Here is a 20,926-nt window from a genome sequence, read left to right as displayed (position 1 = left end):
TTTTTCAGCTGTGTCTCTTTTTCCAAGGAAGATGGAGACAGATGTCTTTCATCATCCTGTATTTTCCCCAGTTTCTGATAGATTTTGGTCCTCGGGGGATTGCTCTTGGCACACTCAGAAATACCTTTGCTTTCGTAATCAGTTGTCCACTGCAGCCTTGTCATTTGAGCCTTCCCAGAAAGCAGCACATGTGGCAGCCAGGAGCTGATGCTCTTTGCACAACTAGGGTGGTTACTGAGAATTTGTGCTAGATTGCAAAACATTCTAGACCCCTTGGTTTTTGCTGGGTGCATCCTTTCTGTCCTGAGTCATAAAAAAAAGCAGTCATTAAAAAATCACCGTCAGCATCTCTCCCTGCTTCCCTACAAAAAAAAAAACCCAAACCCTGAGCAACGCATTGATAGGAATGTGCCAAAATGGTAGAAGATGTGGGTGTCAGCAGAGAGAGAGAAAGGGGACAAATTATATGTGCCATATTGAGTGCATTCACTGTGGCCTTTGCAAGATAACATCACGTGTTTCTTCATTTTGACATCATTGATATTCCATATACATACACATACAGTACATATACATGAATATACATATATCTCTATATCTACCATACCTATCTACTGTATCTACCATATCTATCTACTGTATCTATCTACTGTATATACCTACCTACCTACCCACCCACCCACCGACCCGCTTCTATGGTGAGAATGAATCTTCCAGTCCTGTCCTTCAACCAGTAGAGTCCACAGCAAACCACAATTTTATTTATTTATGTAATTTTTATGAAAGATGTTAATGACAATATGTTTAAATCCTGACAGTGTGCAAACAAGCCTTTTCCCCCCTTCAAAATATATGCTAAAGGCAGCATGCAGTGGTGGGATCCTGCCAGTTTAATAACTGGTTCGGTGATTGCGTGTTCTATGTGTGTGTAAGTAAATCACAAGGGTGGGTGGGCCAACTTGATCATTGGAGTGAACCAGTTTGCTCTCAGCTGATCGTGGGAGCTACCGGTTCGCCCAAACCAATCCCACCCGGCTGAATCCCACCCCTGGCAGCGTGTGAACATGAGGATATAGAGACAAAATCCTGCCCCAGAAGAACTGTTGCCCATAGTGATGTTCTGGGAAGCCTGTGTTTTGGGGGTGAGGTGGGGGGTGTCAGACAGGTTCCTCTCCTGGAGAAGTCCTACGTCAGACAAAGGCATAAAGCAAGTCCCAAAGTTTCACTGAAGCATTCAGACAAACTTGCCGCTGTCTGTAAAAAAGGAAAGCATGCATGTAAGAAAAGAGAGAAATGGATTTTCAGCTGGGCTGAAGAATGGCGGAAGATCCCACCAGCCAACCCTCCTGCTCAGGAGAGCAAACACTGCAGTGACGCAAAAAGCCACTGTTACGATCCTCTCCAGAAATCCCCCTTGTTCCCTCTGCAGAAACTGTTGTGTTGGCAAAGTCTGGCCATTGGGGGGGGTGGGGGGTGATGGAGATGGGAAGGCATGTGAAAGTAATGCTAAATATACATGCACTGACTTCATCCTGCAATAGCCAGGACTTGTGGACTTCAACTCCCAGAATTCCCCAACCAACCCTTGTGGACTTCAACTCCCAGAATTCCCCAGCCAGCACTTGTGGACTTCAACTCCCAAATTCCGGGAGTTGAAGTCCACAAGTCTTAACGTTGCTAAGGTTGTACCCCTTTGTTCTAGCTACTCTGGGTGTTTGGTTTCACGCGTGCAATTCTTTACCTGTAGTTGCAAAGTCGCAGATTCTATGATCCTAACCACAACTTAGCCTTTTTTAGCACGAAATATTTTGAAGCCCTGCCTGCTGCAATTTCCACCCCCCTTTGTCATAGAGCGCCGGAGTGCAATCTTGCAGCCTTTTTTAAGCAGAAGGAAACTAGAATCCTTTTTTAAAAATAATTTGGGGCAGGAGGGTGGGAGGAGGGAGGAAGGAAGGAAATATCACAGCAGGGCATATTGTGCATTTACGTCCTCTGCTTGCAGACCAACATAATCCAAACCTCTTCCCAAGCAGTGCAGAAACGTCTTTCTCTGCCAGAGGCTCTGCGTTCTCCTGTACCTCTCTTTAAACTTTGGCTGCTGCACATACTTAGTTGTCCGGCCTGACCGTATTCTTGGCAGACCTTTGGCAAGAGCACGGTTTTGGCATTGGTGCAATCTGGCTGCCAGCCCTTGTGCTGACATTCGCGGGGTAGCTGTCGGCAACTTTTTTGTGGCGCCACTACCTCCCGACCTCAGCGAGGGCTTCCATGCCACCATCGCTGCCTCCTCCAATGGTGTACCTGCCCAGCTGCCGCCAATGCCACACCAGCTTGGCCATGTTTACACGCTGCCAAATGCCACCGCTGCTGCTAACGCCGCTGGGGCCGCTCCTCCCCTCCTCTCTCTGTGTCAGCGGAGTCTGTAGCTGCATGCGGCACTACATGGCTTCCCTCATACCTCTGCAGGTGTGCCTCCTACACAACAGCTGCACTTCAAAGCCTACTCTGAAGTGACTCTTCTACTTGGGTGCAGCTGATAAGGGAGGAGGCAATGATGACACTGAATGGGGGTGTGGCTGAGGGTCATGGTGATTGGTGCTGGTGATTAAGGGTGTCATCTGGGTGGATTTGTGGGTGGAACTGGGTGGGGTAATGATATGTATATGGCAGTGGTGGGTTCCGGTATGGTTGGAAGGGCCCCGGAGTCACCCACATGCAGCGCACGCATGTGTTGTAGTGTCAAATGATGCTTCCGCAAGCCTCCGCAACGCTCCAGCTGCTCGGCAGAGCATCGTGCAGGCATCATATGTGTGTGCGGAAGTGCCAAAAGCTTAAAGCACAGGTAAGGGGCGCAGGCTGGCAGGTGGGCCCTCCGGAGCACTGTACCAGAACGGTACCCGGTGCTCCGGGCAGAATCCAATAGCCCCGTACCAGGGTGTACCGCCTGCAACCCACCACTGATACATGCCGATGGTGTTAACTTTGTTAGAACTGACTTGGATTTGCTTACCTTTGTATCATAGTCATTTAGTGCTGGTTGTCACATAGTTTTTTTTAGATAGAGATAAAGTTCTTCAAACAAACTGACCGACTGTTTATTTTCAATGTAAACGCTGGAACGTGAGACTGGCGGGGACAAGCATGGAGCTAAGCAGAGGGTTCCCACCCCACTCTCAAATTCTCTGGGAAATATTTTTGCATCAGTGTGTTCTTGTTGTGGGGTTCTGGTATCTTCCAGAGATTTCTGGATCGAGAGGTGGATAAGGAGCATGCCTGCCATTGTTGGAAGAAATCTCCATCTGGTTCAGTTCCAAGCGGGGAGAAAGACACTGGAAACCTGGAGGCTGATTGGAAAGGTGGTTTATTGGTGAACATGGATTTGAGGTCCTGGGCAGCTGACCACATGGAGTTGAGAGTGAGGGGTATTTAACCTTCTCTTGGGCTTTGCACTTGAGCTTCCTGTTCCTGTGCAAGAGTATGTATTGTATTGGCTGTTTTAGGGGTCATAGCTAACTTTGTAGGTTGTCTGAGAAGTTTGGTTGAAGCCTGGACTCTCTGAGATGATGTAATGAGGAGGCTTGTGTCCCGAAAGGGTGTTGGGCCAATCCTATTGGGTCTTAACGGCTTTCCTGGTTCGGATCTTGAGTGAGGGCTGATCCTACCATCCCTGTCAGGTGTCCTTCGGTTCACCCAAAACACCACCATGTTTCCCACCGAAGTGGCACCTATTTATCTACTCTCATGCAGCATGCTTCCTATCTGTTAGGTGGGCAAAAGCTGAGGCAAGTGATGGGAGCTCTCTCCTGCCATATGGTGCTCGGACTCGAGCCGCTGGAGCACAGAGAGCATTTCCAGTGCCTTTAAGTCACTGTGCCTCTAAGGGGAGGAAAATGAATGTACTGAAAAGGATCTCTGCTGCATTTTGTGTTACTGTTGTTTTGGTAAGATAAGAATTTGAAGTTCTTCTGGGCTGCTGGGTTCTGGATTTATGGCTAATGGCCTAGTCTCTGCGGCTCCACTGCTTCTAATTGAGGAACTCCAATGAGCTTTGCAAGTTCTCTGCATGCAGTTTGAACACGACAGACGTTGATCCATGTTCTTGTTGCAGATGCCAAGAGGCTGCCTTCCTCGCTTGGAGAAGCCATAAAATGGATGTATGATTCCCACAGTTCTTCTGCAAGCATCTGCATCGTAAGCAGTTGGCTTAGAAAACTTGCAAAGGTTTTGGGTTTTTTTTGCAAAATCTGCAAGTTGAGAGTGGGGTCTCTCAAACCGACTAGTTTGTCACCTTAAGAATTGGCTGCTTTTATTTGCAGGTGACAAATTTCCAGTGATGCAAAGAAATGTGAAGTTAGGCCACTTTCACCAGAACCACCTGGCTATTTTAGGCTTGTATGCTGAGGTTTCAGGACGAGCAAATAACACCTTGCACAATGTTTTTAATTCATTTGTATTACGGGAAGGAGAATCAATATTTCTAACGGGTTCTATTTTTCCCTTCTACATTGCAGCACATCGGAAGAATGGAATGGAGTGGAGTACAGTATACAGTAGAGTAGAGTAGAACAGAATAGAATAGAATAGTAGAGTAGAGTAGAGTAGAAAAATAGAATAGAATAAAATAGAGGCATGGAATGGAATAGAATGGAATGGAATGGAGTGGAGTGGTGCAGCGTAGCATAGAGTAGAGTAGAACAGAATAGAATGATAGAGTAGAGAAGAGTAGAGTAGAATAGAACAGAGTAGACTAGACTAGAATAGAATAGAATAGAAGAATGGAATAGAATGGAATAATAGAATAGAATAGAATTCTTTATTGGCCAAGTGTAATTAGACACCCAAGAAATTTGTCTCCAATGCATAAACTCTCAGTGTACATACAAGCAATAAGTGATAAATCATGATCATAGTCATTGTAAAAATAGATTCATCATAAATCATAAGATACAACACTTGGTGATAGTCATAGGATACTAAATGGTTTTAAGTTTCTGCTATAGGTAGTTTGTGGGAAAAGGGGGAAGGAGGAGGAGGAGAAGAAGAAAAAGGGAAACTTTTGTGACTATTCCAAATGAAAGGTGTAGTGAGAATTATACAGTATTTTAGGAAGACTTTCCCAACACAACCTACCTATATGAACCTTGATAGCCTTTATCTGCCACTTCCCAAAGAAATAGCAATAGCACTTAGATTTATATACCGCTTCACAGTGCTTTGCAATCTGTCTGGTGAGCTTCTTATAAAGTAGGCGATCAACAATAATCTGTTTTGGCCTGTTCACAGAGTTGTGTTTGACCTGGGGGGGGGGGGGGGGGGAGAATGTCCAGCTCGGTATCACTTGTGTCAGGCGCTTGTGATGGCCTGAGTTCCGTTTTTGGTTATGACAGCCTCCTGCAAACCTCTGTCAGCAAAAATGGAGCTCCAGAGGGGTGCCCATGGCCCACCTGAGCCCTGTTTTCACTAACAGAGGGACCATAGGCCGGTCCTTCACTGTTTCCAGGGTGGCACCGTGCTCCAGATCTAAGCACTCCACAGGCTGGATGCGGCCACCGGGCCTTGAGTTTGACACCCCTGATATAAATTAACCCATATAATCTCTTTATTCTGCATGTTGCATTGGATGGAGCAATTTCTCTGTTAAGTTCAAAATGCTAATTATCATCTTTAAAGCCCTTTGTGGCTCCAGACTTGGATATTTACAGTTTACAATAGCAGAGTTGGAAGGGACCTTGGAGGTCTTCTAGTCCAACCCCCTGCCTAGGCAGGAAACCCTATACAGACAAATGGCTATCCAACATCTTCTTAAAGACTTCCAGTGTTGGGGCATTCACAACTTCTGGAGGCAAGCTGTTCCACCGATTAATTGTTCTAACTGTCAGGAAGTTTTTCCTCAGTTCTAAGTTGCTTCTCTCCTTGATTAGTTTCCACCCATTGCTTCTTGTTCTACCCTCAGGTGCCTTGGAGAATAGCTTGACTCCCTCTTCTTTGTGGCAACCCCTGAGATATTGGAACACTGCTATCATGTCTCCCCTAGTCCTTCTTTCTCTTAAGCTAAACATACCCAGTTCCTGCAATCGTTCTTCATATGTTTTAGCGTCCAGTCTCCTAATCATCTTTGTTGCTGTTCTCTGCACTCTTTCTAGAGTCTCCACATCTTTTCTACATCGTGGTGACCAAAACTGAATGCAGTATTCCAAGTGTGGCCTTACCAAGGCATTATAAAGTGGTATTAACACTTCACGTGATCTTGATTCTATCCCTCTGTTTATGCAGCCTAGGACTGTGTTGGCTTTTTTGGCAGCTGCTGCACACAGCTGGCTCCTATTTAAATGGTTGTCAACTAGGACTCAAAGATCCCTCTCACAGTTACTACTATTGAGCAAGGTACCACTGTACCTGTGCATTTCATTTTTGTTGCCTAAATGTACAACCTTACTGTTTTAACCATTGAATTTCATTTTGTTAGATAGTGCCCAATGTTCAGGTTTGTCAAGATCCTTCTGTATCTTAAGTCTATCTTCTGGAGTGTTGGCTATTCCTGCCAGCTTGGTGTCATCTGCAAATTTGATGAGTTCCCCATTTATTCCCTCATCCAAATCATTGATGAAGATGTTGAAGAGTACTGGGCCTAAAGCAGAGCCTTGGGGTACTCCACTGCATACCTCCCTTCATGAAGATGCAGTTCCATTGAGGACTACACGTTAAGTGTGGTTGGTCAACCAGTTACAAATCCATCTAGTGGTGATGCTGTCTAACCCACATTCTTCTACTTTATCTAGTAGTAGGTTATGGTCTACCTTATCAAATGTCTTACTGCAGTCCAAGTAAACTATATCGTTTAGTTAGTTTAGTTAGTTTATTTAATTTATAGACCGCCCCCTCTCCCCGTAGGGACTCGGGGCGGTGTACAGACCATTCATAATCAAAACAATAAAAATGACATAAGACATAAGACATGAAACATAAACAACTCACACACACGGTCTGTTATAAAATCCCAAAACCATTTTAAATATTAAGAACAATTTTAAAACCCGTTAAAACCCCAATATAAAATTTTAAAAGCCATCCAGGAAGGTTTGAATAGATGTTAAATACAGTTACGATTATGGTTGTAATTAGGCCAGACCTGCTACTCGAAACAGGTGGGTCTTGAGTTTCTTGCGGAAGGAGCGGAGATCAGAGGTGGTTCTAATATCGGGGGGGAGGTCGTTCCAGAGGGTTGGGCCCATCACAGAGAAGGCCCTACTCCTAGGCACCGCCCGCCCGCACTGTTTAGCGGATGGTACCCGGAGGAGGCCCTCTCTGTGAGAGCGGATTGGTCGCAGGGATGTATGGGGTAGAATGCGATCCTGCAAATAACTAGGTCCCGAGCCATGGAGTGCTTTGAAGATGACGATCAACACCTTGAAACGCACCCGAAAGGCCACAAGTAGCCAGTGCAGCTCGCGCAGGAGAGGTGTTACATGGGAGTACTTAGTACTCCCCATAATAACCCGCGCGGCTGCATTCTGGACCAGCTGGAGCCTTCGGGTGCATCTCAAGGGGAGCCCCATAAATAATAATAATAATAAATATTTATTTCTTAGCCGCACCCTCTCCCGAAGGACTCGGGGCGGCGTACAACAAAACATAGGAAATAAATATATCGACATACATATAACAAAACATATACCAAGACATATACATGACATATACAAGGAGGAGGTGAAGTGATAGATAAAAACAAGTAAAAACACAATGTTTAAAAACCCCTAAATAAATTGAATGCAATTAAAATACCCCAAATAAAAAAACCCGTCAGGAGCGATATAGTTGGATCAAAGTTGAGCCAGGCCAGCAACTTGAAAAAGGTGGGTCTTGAGCTTTACACTAAAGGAGCGGAGGTCAGAGGTATTCTTAATATCCAGAGGGAGGTCATTCCACAGGGCTGGGCCCGCCACAGAGAAGGCTCTACTCCTAGGCGCCGCCCCTCGACACTGTCTGGTGGACGGCACCTGGAGGAGGCCCTCTCTGTGCGAGCGGATTGGTCGCAGGGATGTATGGGGCAGAATACGATCCCGCAAGTAACTAGGTCCTGAGCCATGGAGCGCTTTAAAGATTGTTATCAAAACCTTGAAACGCACCCGATAGACCACAGGAAGCCAGTGCAGCTCGCGCAGGAACGGTGTCACATGGGAGTACCTAGTACTCCCCATAATTACCCGCGCGGCTGCGTTCTGGACCAACTGTAGCCTCCGGGTGCATTTCAAGGGAAGCCCCATGTAGAGAGCGTTACAGTAGTCCAAGCGAGACGTCACCAGCGCATGAGTGACTGTGCGTAAGGCGTCCCGGTCCAGTAGGGGGCGCAATTGGCGCACCAGGCGAACCTGGTGGAACGCCCCCCTTGCCACGGCTGTCACATGGTCATCCATGGACAGCCGGGCATCCAGGAGGACGCCCAAATTGCGCGCCCGCTCCACGGGGGCAAGTTGAATGCCCCCGATGGCCAATGATGGAATTAATTGGCTGAACCGGGGAGCCGGTACCCACAGCCACTCCGTCTTGGAGGGGTTGAGTTTGAGTCGGTTGTCATCCATCCAGATCCGTACGGCTTCCACACACCGGGACATCACTTCGATGGCCTCGTTGGGGTGGTTCGGGGTGGAAAAGTACAGCTGAGTATCATCAGCGTACAGATGGTATCCCACCCCGAAACCACGGATGATCTCACCCAGCGGCTTCATATATGTGTTGAACAGGAGTGGCGAGAGGACCGACCCCTGTGGCACCCCACAAGTAAGGGGGCGTAGGGTCGACCTCTCCTCCCCTGCCAACACACGCTGCGTCCGGCCAGAAAGGTAGGAGCCGAACCACCGCAAAACGGTGCCCCAGACCCCCAACCCCTCCAGCCGGCGCAGCATGATACCATGGTCGATGGTATCAAAAGCCGCCGAGAGGTCTAATAGGACCAGGATAGAGGAACAACCTCTATCTCTGGCCCTCCAGAGATCATCCACCAACGCGACCAAGGCCGTCTCCGTGCTGTGACCGGGGCGGAAGCCGGACTGGCGCGGGTCTAGATAATTATTTTCCTCCAGATGCCGTGGAAACTGGTAGGCCACCACACTCTCTACAACCTTTGCCAAAAAGGGAAGGTTGGAGACAGGACGATAATTGGCCAGCTCCAAAGGATCCAGGGAAGGCTTCTTGAGCAAGGGTCTCACCACCGCCTCTTTCAAGGCGGCCGGGAGAGACCCCTCGCTCAGCGAAGCGTTCACTAGGTCCAGGAGCCAGTCTCGTGTAACCTCCCAGGATGCCAGTACAAGCCAGGAGGGGCACGGGTCCAATAAACATGTGGTGGGTCGCAGTCGTCCACGCATTCTGTCCAAATCCTCGATGGCAACCAAGTCAAACTCCTCCCAGGTCGATTCCTCAAGACTCGCCACGGACGTCTCCATTGGACCACTAACAGGGGCCCAATCCTTCCGGATTTGAGCGATTTTATCCTGCAGATATTTCCCAAATTCCTCTGCTCTGCCCTGTAGAGGGGCCTCCCGCGGCCTCTGAAACAAGAGGGAGCGGGACACCCGAAACAGGGCGGCAGGGCGGTTCTCTGCGGATGCAATGAGAGTGGCACAATATTGGCGTTTGGCCACTCTCAATGCCACAAGGTACGTCCTTAAATGGGCTCGTGCCTGTGTTCGATCAAGTTCGGAACGAGAGGATCTCCAACGACTCTCTAGACGTCTCTTGCGGCATTTCATCACCCTCAGCTCCTCGGTAAACCAAGGGGCCAGGGTGGATCGTTGCCGCCGGAGAGGCCGCAAAGGCGCCACCCGGTTCAAGGCCCCGGTAGTCGCATTATTCCACGCGACCACCAGGTCCTCTACCCGGGGGCAGGTCAAGGTTACAGGAGGTGGCCCAAGCTCCGTCTGGAACCTATCTGGTTCCATCAGGCGCCTGGGGCGGAACCATCTAGTGCTTTCCGGTTCGGCCTCCCCGCAGCGGGAGGTAGCACCAGGGAAGTCAAGACGAAGGAGTGAGTGATCTGACCATGACAGGGGAGTGATGGTTAAGTCCCCTCCTCCCAGATCACTCAACCACTGGCCAGAGACAAAAACGAGGTCCAGAGTGTGTCCTCCCTCGTGTGTCGGGCCCTGAATCATTTGAGTCAGGTCCATGGCTGTCATGGAAGCCATGAACTCCCGAACCCCCTCTGATGCTTCTCCCATTGATGGCAGGTTAAAATCCCCCATCACTAAAAGTTTGGGGGTCTCGACCGCCACCGATGCGATCAGCTCGAGGAGTTCAGGCAGGGCCGCTGATGTATAGCGAGGAGCCAGGTATACTATCAGCAGGCCCAACTGTCTCCCAGGGCCCCATTTCACAACAAGGGATTCACATCCGGACGTCTGTGGCACAGTAGACTCCCTCGGCTCTAAGTCCTCCTGAATAATTACTGCCACCCCACCGCCCCTTCCCTGGGCCCGGGGCTGGTGAAATGCTCGGTAGCCTGGTGGGCACATTTCCACGAGGGGAAGACCTCCCTCGTGGCCCAACCAGGTCTCTGTTATTCCCGCGAGGTCCGGCTCCCCCTCTAAAATTAGATCGTGAATGAGGGGGGCCTTGTTAACAACGGACCTCGCATTGCATAACAACAGCCTCAGGCCCTGGGTCTGTAACTCTTGACCACCTAGACCGCGGGGATTGGTACAAGCGACCGGGTGTAACCAGCAACCATGGTCTCCCAACTGACTATAAGTTCTTAATCTGTCCTCGTATCTGCCCCTCCCTGCGACCGTTGGAATTAAAGAGCCCTGTATAGGAATGATATCCTCCCCCTCCTCCTCCCTTCCGCTCCTTCTGCTCGCGACCACACCTGGAGGCCCAGCTCTCACATCGCTCCTGATCTGCCCCTAATGCAGAAGCCCTGTTCTGCCCCCCTTCCCCTTTCTGCCTGGTTCCAGCACACAGCACAGCTTCCAGCAGCTAGTCCTGGCTTCAACCTGCCTCCCCTCCTGGTCCATGTAGAGAGCGTTACAGTAATCAAGGCGAGAAGTCACTAGGGCATGAGTGACTGTGCAAAGGGCGTCCCGCTCCAGTAAGGGACGCAATTGGCGCATCAGGCGAACCTGATGGAACGCCCCCCTAGCCACGGCCGTCACATGATCATCTAGCGACAGCCGGGAATCTAGGAGGATGCCCAAATTGCGTACCCTATCCACCGGGGGCAGTTGTACCCCCCCCCAATGGCCAGAGATGGGACACATTGGCTAAAGCGGGGCGCCGGTAGCCACAGCCACTCCGTCTTGGAAGGGTTGAGCTTGAGTCTGTTGTCGCCCATCCAGACCCGCACGGCTTCCAGACACCGGGACATCACCTTGACGGCTTTGTTGGGGTGGTTCGGGGTAGAAATGTATAGCTGAGTGTCATCTGCATACAGATGGCACTCAACCCCGAATCCTCGAATGATCTCACCCAGCGGTTTCATGTATGTGTTGAACAGGAGAGGGGAGAGGACCGACCCCTGTGGCACTCCACACGTGAGCGGCCTCAGGGTCGATCTCTGCTCTCCCGCCAACACACATTGTGTCCGACTGGAGAGGAAGGAGGAGAACCACTGCAAAACGGTGCCCCTCACCCCCATCCCCTCCAGCCGACGCAACAGGATACCATGGTCGATGGTATCGAAAGCCGCTGAGAGGTCTAACAGGACTAGAATGGAGGAACAGCCCCCATCTTTCGCCCTCCAGAGATCATCCACCAACGCGACCAAAGCCGTCTCTGTGCTGTGGCCCGGTCGGAAACCGGACTGGCGCGGGTCTAGATAAGTAATTTCCTCCAGGTGTCGAGGGAACTGCTGCGCCACCACACTCTCGACAACCTTCGCTAAGAAGGGAAGGTTGGAGACAGGATAATAATTGGCTAACTCAACTGGGTCTAGGGAAGGCCTCTTAAGTAGGGGCCTCACCACCACCTCTTTCAAGGCGGCTGGCAGGAACCCCTCCTCCAGCGAGGCGTTCACCAGACCCAGGAGCCAGTCACGTGTAACCTCCCAGGTTGCCAGTACAAGCCAGGAGGGACACGGGTCCAATAAACATGTGGTGGCCCGCAGTCGCCCGCGTAGCCTGTCCATATCCTCGGCGGCAACAGAGTCAAACTCCTCCCAGATAGGTACCTCAAGACTCGCCTCCGGTGTCTCCTCACGATCACTGAAGGGGACCCATTCGCTCCGGATCTGAGCGATTTTGTCCTGCAGATATTCCCCAAATTCCTCTGCCCTCCCCTGTAAAGGGGCTTCCCGCGACCTCTGTGATAGGAGGGAGCGGGTCACCCGAAACAGGGCGGCAGGGCGGTTTTCTGCAGACGCAATAAGGGTGGCATAATATCGACGTTTAGCCACCCTTAGTGCCACAAGGTAGGTCCGTAAATGGGCTCTTACCTGTGTTCGGTCAGATTCGGCACGAGAGGATCTCCATCTGCTCTCTAGACGTCTCTTGTGGCGCTTCATCACCCTCAGCTCCTCGGAAAACCAAGGGGCCAGGGTGGTTCGCTGCCACCGGAGAGGCCGCAAGGGCGCTACCCGGTCCAAGGCCCTGGCCGCCGCACTGTTCCATGCAGCCACCAGGTCCTCCGTCCGGGAGCGGGTCATGGCAACAGGAGGTGGCCCAAGCTCCGTCTGGAACCTATCTGGTTCCATCAGTCGCCTGGGGCGGAACCATCTAAGATCCTCTGGTTCCGCCTCCCCGCAATGGGGGGTGGCGTCAGGGAAGTCCAGCCGGACAGCATTTCTCTGGTCCACTAATTTTGTCACATTGTCAAAGAATGCAATAAGACTAGTCTGGCATGATCTGTTTTTGACAAACCCATGTTGGCTTTTGGCTATTCCTTTGTTTGCTTCTAGGTGTTCGCTAATTCATTGCTTGATTATCTTTTCCAGAATCTTTCTTGGTATCTTCAAGAATTTCTGCTCTGAAATGAATATGCCCATCTATTGAGGATTTGGTCACTGAGGGATCTCCACAGGATCCCATAATGGGCCCTTTTCAATGAAGGCCCTCCTTCAGTAGCACAAGTCTCCCTCCCACATCCACGCTGCTTCCTCTTGTGCCGGATTTCCGTGTGCAGCAGCTGCCAAAAAAGCCAACACAGTTTTAGGCTGCATAAACAGAGGGATAGAATCAAGATCACATGAAGTGTTAATACCACTTTATAATGCCTTGGTAAGGCCACACTTGGAATACTGCATTCAGTTCTGGTCACCACGATGTAGAAAAGATGTGGAGACTCTGTAAAGAGTGCAGAGAAGAGCAACAAAGATCATTAGGGGACTGGAGGCTAAAACATATGAAGAACAGTTGCAGGAACTGGGTATGTCTAGTTTAATGAAAAGAAGGACTAGGGGAGACATGATGGCAGTGTTCCAATATCTCAGGGGTTGCCACAAAGAAGAGGGAATCAAAATATTCTCCTGGGCACCTGAGTATAGAACAAGAAGCAATGGGTGGAAACTAATCAAGGAGAGAAGCCACTTAGAACTGAGGAGAAATTTCCTGACAGTTAGAACAATTAATCAGTGGAACAGCTTGTCTCCAGAAGTTGTGAATGCCCCAACACTGGAAGTCTTTAAGAAGATGTTGGATAGCCATCTGTCTGTATAGGTTTTCCTGCCTAGGGACCACGTGTGCAGGAGGCTCCTCTACCCTCAGCCTCTCTCCTGCGCACGTCCCATTCCCTGCCTTCCTAAGTCAACATGAAGGGGACCGCGGAGTCAACATGTTGACTTAGGAAGGCGGAGAATGGGACGTGCGCAGGAGGGACGCTGGAGGGATCGCGGAGGAGGGATCACGCAGTGTGAGTCGTGGTCCCGCGGAGTGCGCTCCGCGGTCCCCTTCATGTTGACTCAGGAGTCAGGAAGGAGGGGAATTCCCCTCCTTCCTGACTCCTGAGTCAACATGAAGGGGATCGCGGAGCGTGAGCCGCTGTCCCACGGAGCGCGCTCCGCAGTCCCCCTCATGTTGACTTAGGAAGGCGGGGAATGGGACGTGTGCAGGAGGGATGCTGGAGGGATCGCGGAGGAGGGATCGCGCAGCTTGAGCCGCGGTCCCGCGGAGTGCGCTCCGTGGTCCCCTTCATGTTGACTCAGGAGTCAGGAAGGATGGGAATTCCCCTCCTTCCTGACTCCTGAGTCAACATGAAGGGGATTGCGGAGCGTGAGCTGCTGTCCCGCGGAGCGCGCTCCGCGGTCCCCTTCATGTTGACTTAGGAAGGCGGGGAATGGGACATGCACAGGAGGGAGGCTGACGTGGTCCCATTCCCCTCCTTCCTGAGTCAACATGAAGGGGACCGCAGCTCACGCTGATGACCTCACCAGCCTCACCAGCCATAAAGCTCACCGCACGTCACTGCTCTCCAGCATTCATCTCAAAGAACAACCAATGACCCAAAACTCACCAAGGGCTCCTTATGAGATTATCTGGCAACGAACCACCTTTATTCATTACAGGTGCTATAGATAAAAGCCAGAGTTGGCCACCAGAATTGAGTAAACCAATTAATTGTGAGGGCAAACCACAAGGGCCAAGAATAATTTGTAGCAAAAGGCAGAGCTTCTGGTTTTGTTGTTCTTGGCCATCAGTTGCCAAAAAAAAAAAAAAAAAAAAAAAAACAACAACCCCAATGGCCATGTGTCCCATAAACCTTCTGTCTTGTGCCCCCATATGGTTTCAGACTAGCATCCCCAAAATTCCCATCCTATGTGAAAATTCATTTTGCGCTTCCCAAAATCCATCAGATAGATTGTGCAGAAGGTGGGGTGACTTTTTAAATGTTTCTTGGAACTTGGGGAGAAGAGGAGCCAAATCAGCTTCTAAAGTCCCTCTGAGGTCTTAAAGTGAGGCACAGGGAGAGCCATTCTTTTAAAGCAGGGGGCTGGCATAGATGGAAATAAGGGCATCATCTCCTGTCCCTCCTGGTCCATTGCCTCATTCCTCCCAGCAGCAGCATACCCCCTATGGCAGGGATGTCAAATGTGCTGTCCTGACCTAGGCTTCCCCAGCAGCACGAAACCGAATCTTCGTCCCAATAAACCCCTTTTATTTAATTTACAGTGAATTCCTCTCCAGCAAAGTCTTTTGTCTCCCATAGTCTTTCAAGATAGTTCACAATTACCAATCTTTATCAGGCTTGGAGAGTGGCCTGGGCGATATCTTTCAGAGTCGCAATATTTGGCAAGAATGCAGGAATGAACTAATTGTCTCCTGCAAACACCCCTCCCCTTTCGCTCCTCTTTTATTCCCTCCGGGAGGGGCCATTCATCATCCACCTGTGGCCTTACTCTCAAGTCAGCCTTTGTTCCTTAGCTGTTCCCTTCGTCTGACAACTCTGCACATGCGCACACTGGGAACAGGCTCCAGCTGTTCGTCTGCCTCACAGATGTCGGACTCCGAAGGCAGCTGATAACTGTCAGACAGCCCTGGTCCCATCTCTGCCTCTGACACAGAGCCCTCATCAGAGCCTTCCCCAGACTCCAGGACTGGCCCATGTTCCTCCCCCTGTCCGAATCTGCTGCCAGCTTTGCTAGCCACTGGCGGGCAACAATACATGCATCATCACAGCATTGTCACGTGACATATCGTGGCTTTTTCCCCGCTTCCCTAAACTGGCTGTGGGTGTGGGCAGCACATGACGCATCTGGCCCACAAGCCCCGAGTTTGACAGCCCTGCCCTTTGGCGTCCTTTGTCAGTCTTTCTTGTGTCCCCGATGATTAACTTTTTCCCACGATCATATCTTACCGATACAGAAACTCTGGTGATTAGTCTTTTCCCATGATCATATCCCTCCCTGTAATTTATTTTCTCATTGCTGTTTATAAAAGCCCCCCATAAGCTTGTTTGCAAGATCCCGTTTTACACAGCAGGTTCCATTTTCTCTTGCTTGAGAGCTACGATGTTGTAGCCTGAAGAAACCAATCGCAGCCACTTGGTGGCAGTCACTCTATGACAGTGGTGGGTTTCAAATTTTTTTAGAACCTCTTCTGTAGGTGTGGCCTGATTTGTGGGAGTGGCTTGCCGGCCATCTGACCGGGTGGGAGTGGCCAACTTGTAAAATGTGGTGAAACTCACTTGCTTAGCAACCAAAATGTTAGCTCAGGAACTCTGGCGTTTGAAGCACGCAAGTCTTAAAGCTGTCAAGTTACAAGACCCTTGCACCCCTAATCTTTTAGAAAAAAACCCCCAGGGGTGTTCAAACTTGACAGCTTTAAGACTTGTGGACTTCAACTCCCAGAATTCCTCCTCCAGTCATGTTGGCTCAGGAACTCTGCCATTGAAGTGTGCAAGTCTTAAAGCTGTTAAGTTACAAGACCCTTGCACCTCTAACCCTTTAGAAAAAAAACCAGAGGTGTTCAAACTTGACAGCTTTAAGACTTGTGGACTTCAACTCCTAGAATTCCTCCTCTCGCTCTTCATCTTGATGATGTGTGGATGGGGGGGAGCTGGAACCGGTTCTAAACGGCACTGTAGATTTGTGGAACCTTTTCTATAGAAGAGGTTAGAACTGGCAAGAACCCACCCCTGCTTTATGATCAGAATGCCAGGATACGTCTGGGCTTCTGGTTTCTTCTGTTTAGACCATTAGGGGGCAGTAAAGCTGCCTGGCCTTTATAGTCCTCCTTACTTGCAATACTCAGCCCACCAGCTCTCAGAAAAGGCTTATGGAGGGAATGTATCAGATCTGCCATCTTCAGCTTAGCGCTTTGCTGCCATCCTGCCATAAATTGTTAGGGGAGGAGGGGAGGAAAGGAAGTAAGTAATTGTCATGTAGAAAGTAGAAATGGGGAGAGGGGTGGAGTGACGGTCCTGAGGAAAACCAGAAATGTGAGAATCAGTCGATTCCAGCCTTCAAGGTCAGCAAGCCTAGGAAAGGAATGCGAATTATTTCAAGCAACAACAAATATCTGCATGGTTCCCAAAACACATACACGGAACGTCATTGGATGAAGACAGACCAGTCAAGGTGGGAGGGATAGGGAGAAGGGGAAAATGCATGTGAACTTTAGTTCTAGCCTTGCTTTGTTGGCAACCGTTAACCCTTAGTAAAAGAAATTATAAATTCAATCAAATGGAGTCAAGGGTCTTTCTTTCCTAGGGACCTAGCTGTGGCCAGCATGACAGAATGACTGAAAATGTCACTCCATAACTTGGACAACAGATGTACCAGGTGTTTGGCATGTTTATCAGGGGCAACCTCAAAAGACAGCATACTTTGTTTTAGATAATGCATGAGGAGTGCAGCCCCCCTGCGCCCCATTTTTTGTCCCAGGAGGCTTCAGGGAGGCCTGCTAGCATCAAAACAGGGGTCACGCGGGCATGCACAGGAGGCGTCGGGAGCAGGGACATGCGGTCAGGGGAGGCAGAGCCTCACCTCTCTTCATGAAATAATAGTATATGATATTATATACTATATATATATATATATATATATATATATATATATATATATATATATATATATATATATATATATATATATATATATAATATTATAATATTATATACATCCGTCCGGGCGTGCCCGGGAGCTGCGGAGGGCGGAGGTAGAAATGTTGTCGGCACTGCCGGATAACGAAGGAACGAAAGCGACAGTCGCTTTCGTGCCTTCGTCATCTGGCAGCGCCGACAACATTTCTGCCTCCGCCCTCCGCAGCTCCCGGGCGCGCCCGGACAGAGGTAGCCAGAATGGCGCCGAGGCAGTCCGGTTGGTGAGCGACCGAGGATCAGGCTGCCTCGCTCGCTCTTTCGGCCGCCCAGACCGCCTCGGCATCGCTGTGGCTACCTCCGTCCGGGCGCACCTGGGAGCTGCAGAGGACAGAGGCAGAAATGTCAGCGCTCCCGGATGACGAAGGCACAAAAGCGCCTGGGGAACGACAAGAACCTTCCTGCCTCTCCTGGATTTCGCGCGCTCCTCGAGGAGCACGCAAAGTCCAACAGAGGCAGGAAGGTTCTTGTCGTTCCCCAGTCGCTTTCAAGGACTGTGGAATGCGAGCCGGCAGAGCATGCTCAGGAAGGCGGAGAATGGGATCACGTGTGCTGGCCTCCAGCACACGTGGTCCCATTCCCCGCCTTCCTGATGACGTCACCAGCCTCACCAGCCATGAACCTCATTGCACGTCACTGGTCGGGAGTGTGTGTGGATGCACAGGGAGCGGGGCCTGCAAGGGGGGGGGGCATTGCATTATGGGTGTCAGCACTTTCAGCACCCGAGGAAAAAAGATTTGCCAACAGAGAAATAAAAGTTGCACATCTTGGGAAAGATTTATATTTTCACTTTTCCTCCCTTTGAAATGTCCTTGCAGGTAGTCCTTCACTTACTTGTTTAGTGACCATTCAAAGTTACAACAGCACTGAAAAAAGTGACTTTTAACCATTTTTCATATTGATGACTGTAGCAACGGCATCATGGTCCCCTAATCAAAATTCAGACACTTGGCAACTGACTCATATTTTTGACGGTTGCAATGGCCCAGGGTCACGGGATCAGCTTTTGCGACCTTCTGACATAACAAAGTCAACGAGGAAGCAAGACTCACTTAACAACCATGTTGCTAACTTAACAGCTGGAGTGATTTTGTTGTTAGTTTCAAAGTCGTGTCCAACCCATTGTGACCCCAGGGACAACATTCCTCCAGACCTTCCTGTGTTCTACCATCCTCTGAAGTGCATTCAAGCTCACGCCGAGTGCTTTGGTAACTCCATCCAGCCACCTCATTCTCTGTCGTCCCCTTCTTCTTTTGCCCTCAGTCTTTCCCAGCATGAGGCTCTTCTCCAGGGAGTCTTTCTTCCTTCTCATTAGGTGGCCAAAGTATTTGAGTTTCCTCTTCAGGATCTGGCCCTTTAAAGAGTGATTTATTTAACCTATTGTGGCAAGAAAGGTTGTAAAATAGGTTGTAAAACTCCACTTAGCAACTGCTTAGACACAGATGTTTTGGGCTTAGTTATAATCGTAAGTCGAGGACCTCCTGCCTTATCATTCTGGAACACATCCTCAAAGTTACCTAAAGTGACCCGTATGTTCTGACCTTGAGATTGCAAAGAATCAACTTGCGTTGTGCACTGCAGGTGAACAAACTTGGTTTTAAAAAAAAAGTTTGGGGCTTAAATAAACCACAAAGGTTGTTGACAGTGCTTGTAGACTATGACTCGAGGCCATGAAATAGCTTTGTTTACTTTGAGTTCTCTGGTATCTGCCAAGAAGATATCGCTCATCAGTTAGCTTGAAGCTCTTTCTCTTCTTTCTACGATCATCAGAAGCTCAAAGGAGCTTCTGTCACCTGGCTATGGAAATCTTCATTCTGCTAGTCCTCAGCGTTGGACTTTGCCAAGCCAGTCCTGTCCCAGATGAACTGAGCTGTGATGACCCAGAAGTTTTTGAAGCTGTGTCTAGAGCAATAACACAATTTAATGAAGAAGGAACAAAAGGAAATATATTTGCTCTCAACGTCATCCTTCATGCCCACAGAATAGTAAGTAAATTTAGTTAATAACCAGAACCTCAAAAAGCTAATCAATGGGAATTTCATAGTTGGTAACTTGTGTAAAAGTACCCTGCACCCAATGTTGAATAGTGCTCATCTGAGCGTTTCCCCCAGATTTAATGTTTAATTTAACAGAAAGAAAGAAAAAATATTACATAAGTGGCAAGTAGTCATCTTTACTGTGTTTCATTTGTTCAATTTTGGGTTTTTTTCTCTTTTGCAATCCCATTCCCCCCACCCTAAAAAAAATTGCCCTTTCCATTTGAATGAGCAAAACAGACCCTTACAATAATTCTACAATCTCTGCAGGTCTTTGTATTCCAACCAAGTATTTTATTTACAATCACTTTGTTTTGGGAAGGGGGAATCCTTCCAAGTCTTCAAAGAACCTTTATAGGTTTGGTGGTTCTTTTCAAGTACATTGGGTGGGGAATTATTGGAGCTGTAATCTCACATGTTTGGTGAGCAATCTTCCCAATCCTGTTGCTTTGCCATACAAAACATAATACGATGCAGCCATTTGGTGCATTGCATTTAACGTTGTCTAATTTGGATTTCCATAAATTTGAATTCTTTGGTAATGCTAAAATTGAGCCATGTTTCTGCACTAAAAGAGATGTCTATGATGATTCTCAGTGTTAGATACTTGTTCTAACTACAGTGGTTTCCACCAAGGTCCTCTGTTCCAGCGGGAACAGAGGTTTAATCCTATCGGTCGAAGGGTCTGACAGCTCCCTATAAAAGGGCTGCTGTCAGACTCAACCTTCGCTGGATTGTTCTCACTTGTTGTACTTAATGAAGAGCTGTTGTTACCGTTAAGCCTGTGTGTGCCTATCCATTACCCAATCTAACACTGGCGACGAAGGTGGGATTGAAAGGCAACTAGGCGAACCAAAAAGAGCATAGAAATCCAGCAAGTACATCCAGCCCGGAGCTCAGCGCGGCTTTGAGCAGCCATTTTTGAGTGACAAACTCAAAACACCCTCTGAACACAAAATGGCTATACACGACCCACCGACTCCATATGACTCAGTTACCGAGCACTGGGACTCATACATGCTACGATTTTTCTGCTTCCTCGAGGCAAGCGACCTCATGGGCTTTTCTGTTCCTCTCATACTGTGGCCAGGAAGTGTTCGAGATGGCGAAAGACCTCTCTGAGCCGACTCTGCTACAATCAGTCGCCTGGTCTGTGCTTCAGCAGACGCTAAGGACCCACTACACCCCCCAAGCCGTCCAAGCACGTTTGCCAGCATGAGTTTAACATCAGGAATCAGAAAGAGGGCGAGTCGATTAATGAGTATGTTGCAGTGCTTCGCAAGGCCGCAGCGTACTGCAAATTCCGAGACCTGGACGAGCTGATTCTGGACCGCATAATTTGCGGTGGGCAGAACATTAACCTACAGAGG

At 49.2% G+C, this 20,926-nt stretch overlaps 1 protein-coding gene across 1 annotated transcript in view; it reads left to right on the top strand.

Moving 5' to 3' along the window:
* The first annotated feature begins 19,213 nt into the window (after positions 1–19,213).
* LOC309392514 (T-kininogen 1-like) overlaps positions 19,214–20,926 on the top strand; it is a 38,307-nt gene continuing 36,594 nt past the window's right edge. The window contains exon 1 of the mRNA XM_081953819.1: positions 19,214–19,505. Coding sequence (XP_081809945.1) covers positions 19,320–19,505 — 186 coding nt within the window. The 5' untranslated portion in view covers positions 19,214–19,319. The remainder of the gene's footprint in view (positions 19,506–20,926) is intronic.

This window comes from Natrix helvetica (assembly GCF_964273705.1).
Source record: "Natrix helvetica genome assembly, chromosome: 5".
Classification (NCBI taxonomy): Eukaryota; Metazoa; Chordata; class Lepidosauria; order Squamata; family Natricidae; genus Natrix; species Natrix helvetica.
This window is presented reverse-complemented; position numbering and strand designations above follow the sequence as displayed.